This window comes from Triplophysa rosa, linkage group LG7 (genome assembly GCF_024868665.1).
Source record: "Triplophysa rosa linkage group LG7, Trosa_1v2, whole genome shotgun sequence".
NCBI classification, from domain to species: domain Eukaryota; kingdom Metazoa; phylum Chordata; class Actinopteri; order Cypriniformes; family Nemacheilidae; genus Triplophysa; species Triplophysa rosa.
Genome location: NC_079896.1, coordinates 2379445 through 2395420, shown reverse-complemented (window position 1 = coordinate 2395420; position 15976 = coordinate 2379445). Strand labels below are relative to the sequence as shown.

The following is a 15976-nucleotide window of genomic DNA, read 5'->3' as shown; positions in this document are numbered from 1 at the left end:
AACGCAGGCATCTATAGATGAATACGCTCTCAGTTTATCTTTACTATACATGCTTGGTTTCTCTGTAGGTGTAGATGTCAGGCCACTTAACTGGAGGTAATCCTGTCAGTTTGTCCCTGGATCCATTGAGTGAGCACGTACATGTCGGCCAGATTCCTTGCATTAAAGTTAACGTTTTCAAAAACAATCGCGGCCCTTGGCAGTGAGTGACCTAACATGTTAAAATTTAATCCGATTTTTTCTAGTCATTGTCAAAAAGCAAGCAAACAAAACGTGCTACCTAGCATTAGGAATGTCATCAGGGGGATCTTTCTGCCTACGCCCACAAAAACGCATCACAATGTTTACTAACAGTAAAAGGCGTCTATACTGCATTTGGATCCGCTCTCTGTTTTCCCTTGCGTGCACATAACAGAACGATCAACCAACAGAGCGATGGCCGCCATGCCATGGCCAGTGTTCAAGATGGCCGCCTCTGAGTTCACTGCCTCATCCAAGATGGCCACCTCTCCAGACTCAGCTGACAAGATGACGGATTCGAGGCACAGATGCCTGGTCTCAAATCTGGCAGATACTCCACTGGTGTCTGTGCGGGTGGCCGGTGTCCCAAAGATATCAAACCCGGTAGTCCCACAGGTGTCTGAGGTATGTCCCCTGTCCTTCCTGTAGTGGCTACAGCCTTGTTGTGTGTGGTCTACACTCTGTTCCTCAGTCTCACAGGAGGTTGTTGCAGCCCACGAACCTGAGCCAAGTTCAGTCCACAAATCCGTCCCTGAGCCAAGTCAAGATCAAGAGTCTGCTCCTGAGCCAAGTGAAGTCCAAGAGTCCGTTCCTGAGTCTATTCAAATCCAAGAGCCCGTTCCTGAGGTAAGTCCAGTCCACGAATCTGATCCTGAGCTGAGTCCAGTGCACGAGTTCATTCCTGAGGCTGGTCAAGTCCAGGAGTTCATTCCTGTGCCAAGTCAAGTCCAAAAGTCCATTCCTGTGTCTAGTCAAGCCCAAGAATCCGTTCCCGAGTCAAGTCAAACCCAAGAGACGTTCCTGAGTCTAGTCAAGCCCAAGTGTCCGCTCCTAAGTCTAGACTTCCAGGCAACGCTTTGGGTGTATAAAGGCAGTCAAAGGGGCCTCCCCTACCATAGTTAAAATATCAGTTTGTTGCAGTCGCGGCTCATCTGTATGGGCAGGTGAGAAAGTGCCCCTCCAAAATATTCATCCACAGAATAATTTGAATTGTTAAATCATAAATGTGAATTATTCAACAAATTCTTTGTTATTTTAAGTGGTAAAATGAGACGAATATACGCAGAAATTTAGCTTTGGCTTCCGCAGATGGGTCAGCAATGTAATGAACTGTAGGCAGGGCAGAAACACCCTCAGCCCTCCCGAGCTCAACAGCGCGGCATGTTTTTCCAATGTAAATCTATGGAGAGAAATAGAAATGCAGCCTGGTCTGATACACAGCCATATGGGCAGAACTGAGACTGCCCCTCTGGTTTTTACGTTACGTGAATGTAGTTCCAGACAAAGCTATATCAATCCGTGTTAGTGAAGTGTATGGAAACCCTGCGTTCCATTTCGAAGTGCTCATCCCTATGCCCTAAGCGCTTCAAAGGGTTTACTATCCGGAGTGAGAGCTCCAAAGGGTTGAAGGGTGTAAGTGACCAAACAACTGTTTCTTAAAATGCCCTTCTGCGTCATCATCCCGCGCCCATACGGAAGCGCTGTCGCCACACAGAGAATCTGCACAAAGAATCATGGGAGCCCGAAGTGTCCATCAGTTGTACCCTCCGAAATCCTTCATTCCGAAGGGCCCTTTGATGTGGCCAGTTATGAGCACTCCGGTTTGGAACGACCCTTCAATATGGCGGCCATGATTGTTTTCACTCTGAAGGGCCCTTTCGGAGGGCGATATATCCCTTTTGGAACGCACCGTCAGTCTGTATGGGAGTTCAGCAAATTAATCAGAGCAACACAGCGACTGATGCAAATCTTCTTGAAGGTAATAATAAATCAAGTTTCTCCCTTAAGGAAATTAACCGTGGTTTTATTATTGTAAAAGTGCATTAACCCTGTATTTGGCAGACTGATTGCCATTTATACACAATTTATCTACATGTACCATTTTTAAACTATGCTTTCTGTAGCACAATGAAGCAGAAATGCTTATATAAATAAATTGGTCAAACAATAAAAGGTCATTAAAAATATTACAAAACCAAAAATAGTGTATTAAATATTTTTGTAAAAACCTGTAAATGGCTCGTTTGTTTTATTAACCCAGTCCCCAATGCAGTCAGGTACAGTGAATTGTTCAGAGAACTTTGTTTACCAGAATTTTTAAAAACGTGTTTTTTATCAAACACAATAATAAAACACTGTTATGTGTAGGCCTATTTTAAGATTCATTCAACATGTGATTTTCGAGCCTGCCAATCAACATTCGAGCTCCCCCTTCAGGCTGAATTACGCAAAGACACTAGACCTCTGACAAAAGCGTTCTGTATGTTTTCAGTCGTTTGAATGTTAAATTTAGACTACTAGCAGTTAATTTTATTTATCCTACCATATGATCCAGAATCTGCCCCACCTAAATTTAAAGCCACGAGCATCTACTGGTTGGTTTAGGTTTTACGCTGGAGCCTATTTTCAGTACTTTACTGTTACCTAGGTGGGAGCTATACTAAAGTGAGTTTCTAATATTATGTAAATCAGGCCAATATTGATGCTAGTGAATTGGAAGCAGGCAAAACTTTAGGAAATGGAAGCTTCATCTAAAATCTTCTTCTAATTGAAAATATTGTCGATGTCTGAAATTTTATAATTACATATTTAAAATATAAAATATTCTCAAATTTTCTCATTTCTGCTGTTGTTACAATTAACGCTATTACAAAATAAATCTTAGTTATAAAGTTAAACTCCTTGTGGAAAGAAAATAACCAAGCTGCACAGGATCAACTCAGGACTCCACTTTATGAAATATTCTCTTAATCAAAACAGCATACATGTCAAATCAGTGGTACAGCTCCATAAAATTACAATATTCATACCCTCCTCATTACGCCACAGTTGCCAGAGTGGGATATTATATTTGTTTAAAAAGAAAAAATATCACCAACCAGAGCTCGGACCAATCATCACTTTATCAATAATTGTTGACATTTTGGTAACATGAATCTTTTAAATGCATAACACATTTTTTGAACATGACAAACCTTTCTCGTGGTTTTGAAGTTTAAAACCAACAAAAGGCTAAATTCACCTTCACAAGAATTTCATGATGGCTTACAGAGTTTGTTTCTGCTTCACTGATCAGCTGTAGCCATTTAACATCAATTCAAAGATGGGAAAGTAACAAACTGAACTGAACACATCATTATTAGCGTACTGCTAATGCTTTTAATGAAGAAGCGATGTTAAAATTTTACAAGCATTCTGAAACTCTACATAAAAACCTATTCTTAACTCAACATGATGCAATCAACAATACACAAAGTCCTGTGTTTAAACATAAAGACCCACTCCCATTTCTGTTTTTTGGCTTAACTTTAAAGAACAAATGAAACGTCATGAACATCTAAACAAAAAAATCTAATATTAACTAAAGCACTACTTAATCTAATCTACATCCCATTTTATTAAAGGCAATTATTCACACCAGTAAAATAAGTCCATGTTATCTACTTCCACACAGTTCGGGGTTAAAACTATTGTGTGTACGTATGCCACCCTGAAAAAGCAATAGATAGTTTTTGCAGGCCATAACCACGGAAAACAAATATTTGAAGCAGAGAATGTAAATTGTGCGACCAAATCTAAGAACAATGCAAATACAAACTCTGCAAAATGCTTTTACTACATTTGACACAGTGAAGCGTAGGAATTGTTACGCATATTGAAACCTGGGTAAACGGCCTCAGTGAAGTTGGCATTAGTGAAGGTGTAGAGGTGTGTTAGTTTGTTAGAGGTGACACTGTAGAAGGCCAAAGTGCCAGCAGGCCAGTCCAGGTACACCCCAACTTTGTTGCATCCAGGAGGAACTGGTCCCCTCCACACCTCACTAATATGCCACGCATAGAGATACTCGTGATTTTCTTCAAAATACCAGGATACGTCACTGGGTCCAAGCCGACACTCCATGCCATCGTTTTTCCTCTCAATTCTTATGTATGCAATTCCCACACCAACATTATTCTGATAACCTTTACTCCACTCTACCTCCCAGTAATGACGCCCAGTCAGGCCCTCTCGGCACAGGACCTGTGGACTTGGATCAAACCTCTCTGGGAGATCAGGATATGTCTGCAGCGGTCCACATGTTGCCTTCTTGTTACCTTCAGATAGAGTGAGCCAGTTGCTTGCAGTTCTGGGATCCAGGTTGAGATCAGTGGCATCTGAAGGGGAGACCAAAACAGGGTTACTAGGCATCTACATGAACATGCAGTATAAACACATTTAATAGATAAACAAGTTTGATTTAGTTCAGCTGTCCGTGGAAGGTAATTACTTACACAAGATCAAATGTCTTCGGTCTGTTATCACATCAGGGATGTGAGGCTGTGAGAAATCATCAGTGATCAGAATGCCATCCTTGTAATGGTAGATAGTGGCACCTTTGTATTTCTTATTTGGTATAACTGCTATAAGGAAGGTGAAACTGCTGTTGTTTCTCAGAGTGCTGGTGAAATCCCGGAAGGCTTTGGCTTTTTCTCTGATATAAAGTCTCTCTGAGATGTACCATTGGTCTTCTTTTGGTAGAGTGACATTTTGATCACTGTGTGATCCATGTGAATATAAATACTTGGTCATATTGTTGAGGTAGGGGTCATCACGTTCAACAGAGGTAAAAACAAAGCACAGAGCATGATCTACACCTGGAGCGAGAATCTCTCTGTCCAACTCAGACTGATTTGGGACCATTTTTAGCTTTGTTCCTGCCATTATCTCTACACAGGATCTGATGGCAGTGATTTCTCTTTCTCTGTCATTCATCCAGTTGTTTAAGTTGTCATAACTGAATGGTGACTGCTCCCTGTCGTCAAAGAGCTTTTCCAGTGAAACATCATCTTCTTCACCTGCACGAATCAAAGGAAATTTCTTCTCCATGGTCAGTTGGAGTTTAGATTTGTAATCTTGACATATTTTTTGAAAATTCCTCAATTTTTTGTTAATCTGAGGCACATTCCCCACCACTTTTTCTTCCAGAGAATCATTGCATCTCATTTCTGCTTTCCTTACATCTTCTAGAGCATTCTCAGCTTTCCTCACTAGTCCAATGCAGATCTCGCCCTTGAGCTCAACAACTGTGGAATCAAATTTCTTGAGTGGCGTTAGCCAGACTTTTAGTGGAACAGCAGTATCTTGCTTTTGCTCCAGGAGGTTTGGAAGTTGTGTGTAGGTCTTTACTGCATCTTCAAATGTTGCAGGGTTGCTTTGAAGAATGAAGTCCCCATAGAATTTGCAGGAGAATTGGTTAGTCAGGGCTTTTTCCTCATCAGTCAACTTGATGCTAACTTTTCCCTCGACATCTAATGAAGGAATCTTCTTTATCACAGCTTGCATGCTGCCATGGAAGTCCTGAACGCTGCTAGAATCTAATTTCTGACTGTCAAACACAAAGAAAGCATGGGCCCCATAAAGGATGCCAGTGACAACATGTGTTGCAGATTCCTTATCCATAATGGCAGTATTTAGCATGTTCTTGGCCTCTTGATGAGTCATTGACAACTGTCCGAAGGTGGTGGTAGCTTTGTACTGAAGTGTCACTCTGCTCTGATTCTTGAACTTTTTCTGATCATTCAGATACTTGGCAGAACCTTCCACTTGAATCAATCCAGAGAGGAAACTGGCCTTCAGAGACGCATCAACATCAAGCAAAGTTGACTTGGATTCAATGGAATCAGATGTAGTAATTTCAAATGCACTGCTGCGCTGAGCGTGCACAGACCTGCTTTCTTGGAGTGTTTTTTTATCCCACAGAGTGAAGCCTGTGAAGAAACAAGTAATATCAACCTGTAAGTCAAGAAAAAACATAGTTTTGATAAAATACTTAACTTTGATTTGAGTGAAACGCAAACAAAAGCATGTTAAAAAGCTAACAACGTAGCTAACTTCATAAAGTTTTAAGTCCAAAAGTCTGAGACCACAAATATGATAACTTTAGATGAACCTCAGGAAGATTTGGGATTTAGGATTTAGACACACAAAACATGAAGAGTTTGGTTCCATAATGAGAGCCATAGTAACTAAAAAAATACAGCTAACTTACACAGGAAAAACATGATAATATTATAAACTAACTAACATAACTAAATAACAAAAGTAAAAAAAAACACGAAAAAAACATCTAATTTTGGAACCAAACTCTTCACATTATGATCTGTAAAATGAAGAAATATCAAAGATTCGACATTATATAGAGTTTGCTAGCATAGTGGTGAAGTGTTCACACTGTCACCTCACAGTAAGAAGGTCCTGGGTTTGAACCTTCCCACTGCCTGGGGCCTTACTATGTGTTTGCATGTTTTTCCTGGGGTTTCCTCTGTTGCTAAGCTATCTGGGGCAAGCCAACTAGCATCTCCAATGGCCTAGAGAATAAAGCCCGTTGACTACTTCATATCGTCGCAGGTTCGAATCTGCCTCCTACCGACCTTTTTCCCCATCACATATCAGATCATAAAGCCATTTATTCTTAATAAAATGAAAAACTATTGGAACATGATGAGGGCTGGGGCTCTGGCTCTTCTCAGTTTGTGGAGGATGTAAAGACGCTGCTCTGCTTTCTTGGCCAGTGTTACGGTGTTGTTAGTCCAAATAGCATATCCACAAGCACAAGGTTTTATATATATATAATCTGTACAGTCCAATATTGTCCCTCCCACCAATGATGAATACAGTCCCACTTATATTTTACATAAATATTTTATTTCTTAAAATATTATTACTTTATTGAATTTAATATAACTACAAAAAAGCTGATAACATCCGAAATAAAATGCATTTTTGGATAATGTTTGATTGGCATCTGTTATTAAGACTCAGCCTGAGTTTGTGATTGGCTGCCCAGTCAAACTTATCCAGTACTTCAGTGTAAAAAAATGCGACTTGGATAGCAGCGAATTTAATAAAACATCACTTTTTTTCACCAAAAAAATCACATGATATAATGTAAGCTTGTTCTAAAATGGTCACAAAATCTTAAATAATTAACAATAACTATAACTAAGTGCACCCAATGGGAGAAGTGTAGGCTGATGCACTAAAACAATATTTGTAAGAAGCTGTTCTGTACTGTAAACCACAAAATTGCATGTTTTCTAGCGAAGGCATTTATTAATTTAATAATTTTATTAGCCCACCCTCTAAGCTGTTAAGCCCGCCCTTGGCACCCCAAGGAAAAAGTCCTGGTGCCGCCCCTGATAAAGAGGAATTGTAACATGTATTTGCTCTTTAACTAGAAAATCCAGAGTCCAGAATAAAATATTAACTTTAAATTAAGCATAAAATGGCCAATTTAAGTTTGCCATGTTTAATTTTATCTTATCTTTTAATTTAATTTAATTTAAAACTCAGCAGTTTACAATGACCTCTGGTTAGCAGGTAATATGTATTAGCTTACTGCTCCATTGTGTGACAAAATAAACAGAAATATATCTAGATGATCAACAAAATCATTTTCAGGTCACAGAGAGCAGAAGGGTTTTATGATAGTAGACTGCTCTCTGTGACCTTCACTATCTGTGAAAGCAGATAGTAGACTCTTTGCCCAGTCATAATTGCAGGTGACTTGCACTTAGCAGGCTGCTGAAACTATAAAACAGTTCATGAGTGATTTTGTTCCTGGCAATGGTTGGCGTGTACAGCAGCCCAACGCTAAAGAAAACTCATATTCCGTATTGATTTTTTTCTCATTAGAAATTCCATTATATCAAACATTTCAGAATCAGAGATACAACCAATAATTATTAGTGATCATCAGGCCCGGATTAAGAACTCAGAGGCCCCTGGGCACAAGTGTCTTATGGACCCCCCCATACACACACATGCGCACAATAAAGTTTTAAATTAGCCTAGTGTACTATGTGTATGAAACACCTCTATGTTTCAGGATTACAGGATTACACTGACAAGTTACAAACTATGATCACAACCTGAAGGACAATATCAACACCTGTACACATCCTCCATCATACAGGATTTACAACAAGATTGCAACAAGGCCTTCCTGGACCAGCAACAACAATATTAAGACCTTTCCCTGCATACTGTAACTCACTGGCATATTCAAGCACACACTACCACACCTCAACCTTTTAATTCAGTTCTATCAGATTCTTCCATAATTCAACACAAACATGCCAGATTCACAAAACTGTTCTTAAGAGAAAATATAAGAACTTTCTTCAGATAAATTACAGAAAGTTTTTAAAAATATTCTTAAATGCAATTCTAAAATATTTCCATCTTCATTTTTTCAAAGACTAAACGGGCAGGGCAGGGCAGTCTTTGTCAATGATTATACTACAAGAGTAATTTGTCCATTTGTTAAACTTTATTTGTGTAACAAGCACCTCTGGACTCACGTTATTATGTAAGCTTGTAATGTGTTACAGTAAACGACATTAACAAGTATTATAAGTATTATTTAGCATATATATTATGACATCTTTTTTTTTAAAACATTTTGCAATGTATGTAAAAGCACTGTGGATTACCAATATTTAGCCTTCATTATTAGATAAAGGCAGTTACTGATCAACATTATATCAATATAAAATAATTCACAATTGGCAAGGAAACACCACCAAATGTAAAAAAACCTCTAATCTTTTAAGATTTAAGACAGCCACGAGGGTATATCAACTCATTATATTTACAACAATAAAATCGTTCTCATTGACATATTTTCAGTTTCTGTTGTCAGTTCATGACGTGACATCATCTAACAACTTAGAATAAAAAGCGGTGATTTCGACTATTTGTTCTTTCACACAGCCTCATGGTAACCATGTGCATATTTACCGACGAACTTTGTTCATATTTATATATCCAAACAGTCGATAACAGTAAGCGGGTTTCCATCACTCTGGTTTTATTCTTATTTTGAAGTTTCGCATCAGACACGAGTGATGGAAACGCCAAATTTCTAATTAAAAACTTAATTCGCAAAAAAGTTTTTAAGATCGCTTGAGGTGGTTTTTCATTTTTGCGAAAAAGGGTTAATGCGAATAATAGGAGATGGAAACACATTTGCCGAATAAATTCCTCCAAAAACTCACCTAACTGCACTATGAGACGGCCGGTGTAAGCTGACTAACCAGAGTAATGATCTTGTGACACAGCATCAGAAATGTTGTGATGGTCATTCTTAAACGCCTGAGCAAAGTCGTCAAGTATTTCTGTAATTGCCTCTTAGAACTGTCACGACTGTGTTTCCCGAACAGCAGGCATCCACAAAGCACCGCATTTATTGTGTTTCATAATCGTCTGTTTGCGCAAGTATTATTATATATGAAAACTATTATATTCAGTGGCTTCTCTTACTTTTCTTACTGATATTTAGTGCCAGTTTATTAGGAAGTGACGGTTGACTAGTTGGATGGAAACGGTGCTTATTCGCAAATGTTTTATGCGATATTCCAATTTTGCGCATAAGCTAAATTGGCAACTTTGGATGGAAACCCGGCTAGTGACAGGTTGTTGGAAACGCTGTTTTGTACTCATTTTATTCGCGAGTTACCTGTCGTATGGTGCTGCTTCTTCCTGCCGGGAAAGAGAGACCTCGCGCTCGCGGGGCAGCACTGGCGATATTTTCCCACTGAATGAAAGCTAAGGTTTATCCAAGAAGTCGCTAGATTTGTCGCTATGCGCTTCTTCTAAACAAAAGCCGCTGGAGGGCTCGTAAAAGTGATTAAATCAGAAGACAGACTTCCTAATTTAGAAACACTGTTTTGTGTGTGCACCTCCATGTGCGCGGGAGAGAGAAGCGCACGGCAGAATGAATATAGCGTAAACGCTGTTATGTGAAAATGTTTTCTCTTGCCTGGGCCCCAAGCGCGCATGGGCCCCTGGGCCTGTGCCCATAATGCCCATTGGATAATCCGGCCCTGGTGATCATGCTCTGGTACCTTTTAAAGGGAATAGAAGTATGCTCCGTAAACCCATTACCAGATGGCGATTTAATATACTGCTTCTGAAAGACTCCAGAAGTGGAAATTATCCAATTTCCGAGAGCACGTGAAGGCAGCATTAGACATCTACGAGTGGTTAGACATATTTTCTAAAACCTGCTGCATTCAGGTAAACAAAACTTCTGCTAAGACTATGATGTGGCACTAAGTTTTTTAAATTTTGAACGTTGTGGTAATATGCACACTCTACGATCAAATATGTTTTATAAATGAGGTCTATGCTTAAGTAATCTGCGTAGATTTTATTTAGCGCAAATACTCAACACATGTAAATTATTATTGGCACAGCATCTGGGCATGACTTGAACATTCCCATCACTGTGCTACAAACAGCGATGTGGTGTATCGGTCACACACTGCCTGAGAAACGCAACTCCGCGTCTGCATGGGACAACTCAGCCATACATACATATCAGGATTTTTAGTTCCGTAAGACTGGTCTTATGTTTTGGCATTGGCAGTAGTTGTGAAGACTTGATTTCTGTAAAGTTTATATAAATTGACGATCTGTGTCCTTTTTTTGTGAATTGCCCGGATGCAAAATTATTTTCTTATAGCATTAAAGTTAATACAAATTGTATTTGACTGTTCCTATTTACAACAGTGAATAAGTTAAACAGTTTAAAAGTTAAAAGGTTTCACTGTTTATTGCTTATTTTACAGAGCCTTAACGATTCAAATATGTACATTTAAATACACAACATGATTGGCCCTTCTGTTTTAATTGCGGCCCCACTTTTTCCCCCCAGTGAAAAAAATCCTTGAATCACCCCTGAACACAAACCATACCACTTGTAAATAATCAGATGAATTACCCAGCAATTTGGGATAACAATGAAAGCAAATTTCTTATGAAAATAGCAACACCCATGCAGCCTTTAAGAGGACAGGACGGACACAACCAGTGATTTATGGCTTTCAAAGTTCCACCAAGAAAATACAAATTGTTAGACCCAGCACTGGAACATGATAATACTCACAACTATTGCTCGAATCTGTTAATGTTTTGCTTTTTGATGTTATGTGGCGAGACTAGGGAGGCTGCATAGACTGACAATTCTGATATTGTACGAGCAAAAGTTTAGAAAGCCATATGTTACTATATTATGTGATAAATGAATGAGTAGGAAATGCAACCGTGTCTGGTAATGCAACAGATGTTGAGGAGGACATTGATTTTTTTTAATATGCAGGGGACAAAGATCTTTTACATGCCATGAGTCTGTTCTCTATGTCCTGTAATAGTTCTAAAGTAAAATACACACACACAATACACTGCGCTCAGGCGCGGATTAACGCACACGCTTGCCTAGGCTGCAGCCTAGGGGCCCCACATGTTTAAGGCCTCTGATTGTCAAGATCTATTTTATTTTAATTTTACTTCAGCGTGAACAAAAAATAGACCCTCATTGGCCCATAAGAAATAAAACAAAAAATGAGCCAGTGATTTGGACAGATGTGACATTTGGGTCATCTGTGACATCTGTCCAATCAGCTGCTGGTGAAATCATGTCAATAATTTTCATTAACGTCACTGCAACCAGAGTGCGCAACCAGAGTAAGCAACACTTGGTCTTACTGTCTGTTCGCTTATTGTCCGATTTAAGGATTTTAAATCGGGGTGATGACGTTGGTACTTTCGCAACAGCCAATGAGAGGCACATCTGCAAGGTGACTGACAGACCTTTAAAAATGTCGACCGCGAAAGCTCCTGCAAGGGTACGTTGGACAGCGGAGATGGAAGAACTACTTGTGGCAACAGCATGATTGTCTATATAATGTATCCTCCAAAACAAACCACAACCGCACAGATAAGGAAAAGAGCTGGGGAGAAGTCGCGTCGGTTTTAAATGTACCGGATAAGTTAACTGCTAACGCGCAGCTTGTAGTTTCGTTCAACAGATTGTTATTTGGCTATAGGCATACAGATAACATGCGTTTATGTGTTTGTTTTTATGCTGTATCTTATAATCACATTGCATTCATCTTTATTCTCGGCAGCAACTATTTTTTTTCTTCCGTTATTTATTAACATTAAACTTAAGCGGCTCGCCCAAAGCACAGTCATAACTTCAGCCCTAGCAAAAAGCATTATAGCACCCCCTGCTCAAAATACATTCCCGCAGCTTTGGACAGACAGACAGAGAATCATTCAGAGAGAGACAAAGACGTTACACAACCGTTGCCAGGTGAGATCACGTGAAATTAACTTTGCGATGTCCCTTTGTTTACTTCTGTTTCCCGGTGAGATTACGTAAGAGGCGTCCTCTGGTATGATAATCTTAATATTATCCTGTAGTTTGGGTGTTTTAGGATGTCTTTTGATGTGCAATTATGAAATAAAAAAACTTCCAATCAAACTTTCAAAATTTTTATTTTTGCACTTGCTACCTTTAGGCTTATTTATAAACACAACTTTACGCCCCAACGTTTTCTTATCTGGACATTTCACATTCATAAATGCAAGTTTACAACGGGCAAACCTATTTTTGTAGTGCTTGAAAAAGAGATTCAAATGTAGATGTGATGTCAACATCTAAAAATAGTAAACCCATTAAAACGGTTACTATTAGCTCCTTTTACAAAACTGCATATCCTATGGATATGTAAAATATGTGTAATTTAGTTGTACACTGATGAGTGTGAGCTTGTTTGAGATTTTAAATAAGAGAATCTGTCAAGATTCTCCTTATGTGTGTGCTGCAACCAATATTTTTAATCTTTCCGGATTTTAAAACTCCTGTAGTCTGAGCCAGGCTTAAGATTTTAAATAAGAGAATCTGTTAAGATTCTCCTTATGTGTGTGCTGCAGCCAGAATTTGAAATCTGTCAGGATTTTAAAACTCCTGTAGTCTGAGCCAGAAATTGCAAAAAAAATTGCCACTCTGATTCCACTCGCAAAGCGTAAAAAATGCAGGCTCACTCTTGCTCAAATCCAAGGCAAATCACCAACGCTTTCATCTCTTTTATTGAAGTAAATACGTTGTAATCGGCTAAAGCGCATGCACAGGGTTCGGTACCCTGGTGCCCACCTGAGTTTGCTTGACAGCTTTTACATTAGCGATTTTTCATGCAAACCGTTCTCCATTCTGAACTAAACTGCAAGCGTGAAAGGCACCTGAAAGCCACCTAAGGGGGGGCCTCACCTAAAGAGCAGCCTAGGCGCCCCTGACCGCCTTAATCTACCCCTGACTGCGCTGCAGCATTTGGATCCACAGTTTTATATCAGTAAAGTGAAATGTGCATTCTGCTTGTTAAATGAAGAATCACTAAAGGTTCAATGTGATGATTTTGGACTTCTTGTACAGAGGTAATATTGTGTTATCTGTTATTAATAACATTTTGTTTGAGTTATTTCATGATGTCATCTAGGCAAAAGTATAAAAAACGATTTCTTGTTTGTTTAAGTATTCTCTCCAAGTTTAAAAACAAGTTTTAATGAATGACTAAATGCATAAGTGCCATAGCTGTTGTCACATTTTACCTGTGTGCAGTTCATCTTTGCGAGCATCATACAGCATCCCAAGGGTGAAAGGTCGACCCAGTGCAGCCACCGTCATTTGATTTGATGCCATATCTTCAACCTGAGGGAAAACATCCAACAACATGTCAAACCAACACCACATTTTCCTCTCTAATCACATGTTGGAGTTGCGCTCTAGTTTCTGTGTGCTACTAACAATTAACTTAACATTAAACAGACCAACTTAAGCAAAATGATGAGTCTTCTTCACTTCTAGCTGGAGCTTGTAGTCTGATGTTCTATGTTGTTGCACATAGTGTTGTCAAAAGTACCGGTACTTCGGGTCCAAGTCGGTACCTAAAAATGAAAACGTTGTCGGTACCTAATTTTCACAAGACCCGGTAGTACCGACGTACCGGGTCAACCGGGTACTGATGCTCTGTCTGACAGGTTGTTAGTCAGAAACTTTTTATAGACGCAATAAGACGTGATGAGCGGATAAGCGTGGCTCCGATCCACAAGAGATGCGCACAGAAATACTTCAGATTAAAGTCATATCACGAAGAAAACGAACAGAGTTTTGTGGTGAAACGAGGAAGCATCCGGATTTAAGTTAACAAGTTCAAGCGGTAAATTTCAAATTCTGTTCGCGTTTGCATTATGAATGTTGTAGCATATGTTAAGTTAAAGGTTACGTCAAAATAAACATCCCTGTTTGCGTGTTAATTTGTTAGCGCCAATGCTAATCCAGTCAAGTGTCTTTATTAACCATTTAATGCTTTTATTACTGTAATGGAGTAAAATTAATGGGAGGACAGGGTGGGGTTTACAGTACCTAGTATTTTATTTAGGCCTATCTGCAATCTATGTGCTAGAAAACTATCATACTAACTGCATGACTAGCAATGTGTATGTCTTGGATAGATAACTCTATTAGGTTTAAAAAGCCAAAAGAAAAATATATCTGTTGCATTTATTATTTTAATATACAGTTACCTTAATGCAAGTAATCTTGTGTAAATGCAGTATAAAAACTGAGGTTTGTTCTAATATTGCATATGCATGTTTGTTCAGTCAGTTGACTTACTGAAGTTTATTCTTGTCTTATACAGCAGCAGACTGAGGAGGATGTGCATCAGCATGAAAGACCCCAGAGAGCACACAACAGTTTCAGCAACAATTAACTTATACTTCATGTATACAAAATGGCATTGCTTTCTATACATTTATATTAACAATGAGCTTTATTAATAAAATTGTGTTTCAATTAGCATTTACTTGTGTTTTGCTTTGGTACCGAAATTGGTACCGAGAACCGTGGAATTTTACTGGTATTGGTACCGACTACTGAAATTTTGGTACCGTGACAACACTAGTTGCACATGTACTTATATACGTAAAGCCCCCCCAACCTGGCACACCTTCAGTGTTTGCATAAGCCACAGTGGCTTTTGAGATATGTTTCATGAAAAATAATTAAACTGGGAGACAATGAGCTATTTATTATTTGCCAACTAAGTTCTGTGAACTCTGGTTACTTTCATTTGTGTGGTTGGTAACACTTTACAATAAGGTGCTAGTTAACATTAGTAAATGCATTAGCGAACATTAGCCAACAATGAACAATTTCGTTTTTCAGCATTTATTAATCCTTGTCAATGTTAGTTCACGTCAATACAGTTATTCATGTTAGTTCATGGTGCATTAACTAATGTAAACAATGACAACGTTTGTTTTTAATAATGTATAAGTAAATGCTGAAATTAACATGAATTAATATTAATAAATGCTGTAGAAGTATTGTTCATTGTTAGTTCATGTTAGCTAATGCCTTAACTAATTGTTAACAAATAGCACCTTATTGTAAAGTGTTACCGTGTGGTTTTATGGGGAGTCATGTTTCAAACAGTAAACTGAGTTTATCACTTTAAACCTTGTTAATGAACAGTCCCTTACCAAAATTTACCATGGTTCATTTTCGAAAGGGGTGTGAACCTTTAACTAAAGGTTTGCACTTTATTATAATTAAAGGGAAAGGGAACTTGCAAAACATACATTTACATTTATTCATTTGGCAGACCAGGGCTCTAGAGTGCGACCAATTTGGTCGCACATGCGACCTAATTTCTCAATGGTGCGACTAAAAAAAATCTGAGGTCGCACCGGTGTGACCAGCCGTTCGAGGGAAAAAAGTCTCTGCGAAAGTCTCCCTGTGGTTCAACAACAGACACATTAGGCCCATATCGTGGTCTAAACCAATCAGAGATAGTGAAGGGCGGATAGTGATTGGCCGTGGTCCAGATATTCCTGTACGTGTGTGTAC

The 15976-nt window shown here is 38.9% G+C and overlaps 1 protein-coding gene across 1 annotated transcript; it reads right to left on the bottom strand.

Moving 5' to 3' along the window:
- Positions 1-3013: 3013 nt before the first annotated feature.
- On the bottom strand, positions 3014-13794 carry LOC130556945 (stonustoxin subunit beta-like). Its single transcript, XM_057338302.1, has 3 exons — positions 13675-13794; positions 4512-5987; positions 3014-4394 (listed from the first exon to the last, which is right to left on the bottom strand). The coding sequence occupies exons 1-3, from the start codon at positions 13763-13765 to the stop codon at positions 3856-3858; spliced, it is 2106 nt and encodes a 701-aa protein (XP_057194285.1). The 5' UTR covers positions 13766-13794; the 3' UTR covers positions 3014-3855.
- Between the last annotated feature and the right edge of the window lie 2182 nt (positions 13795-15976).

What these genes read in the sequence shown, in the direction of transcription:
- LOC130556945 (XM_057338302.1), bottom strand. Translation starts at nt 13,765, where the DNA reads ATGGCATCAAATCAAATGACGGTGGCTGCACTGGGTCGACCTTTCACC. An exon ending in CAAAGATGAACTGCACACAG is followed by an intron (nt 5,988 to 13,674) that starts GTAAAATGTGAC and finishes GTTTCTTCACAG; the next exon opens with GCTTCACTCTGTGGGATAAA. An exon ending in CCGAAGACATTTGATCTTGT is followed by an intron (nt 4,395 to 4,511) that starts GTAAGTAATTAC and finishes TCTCCCCTTCAG; the next exon opens with ATGCCACTGATCTCAACCTG.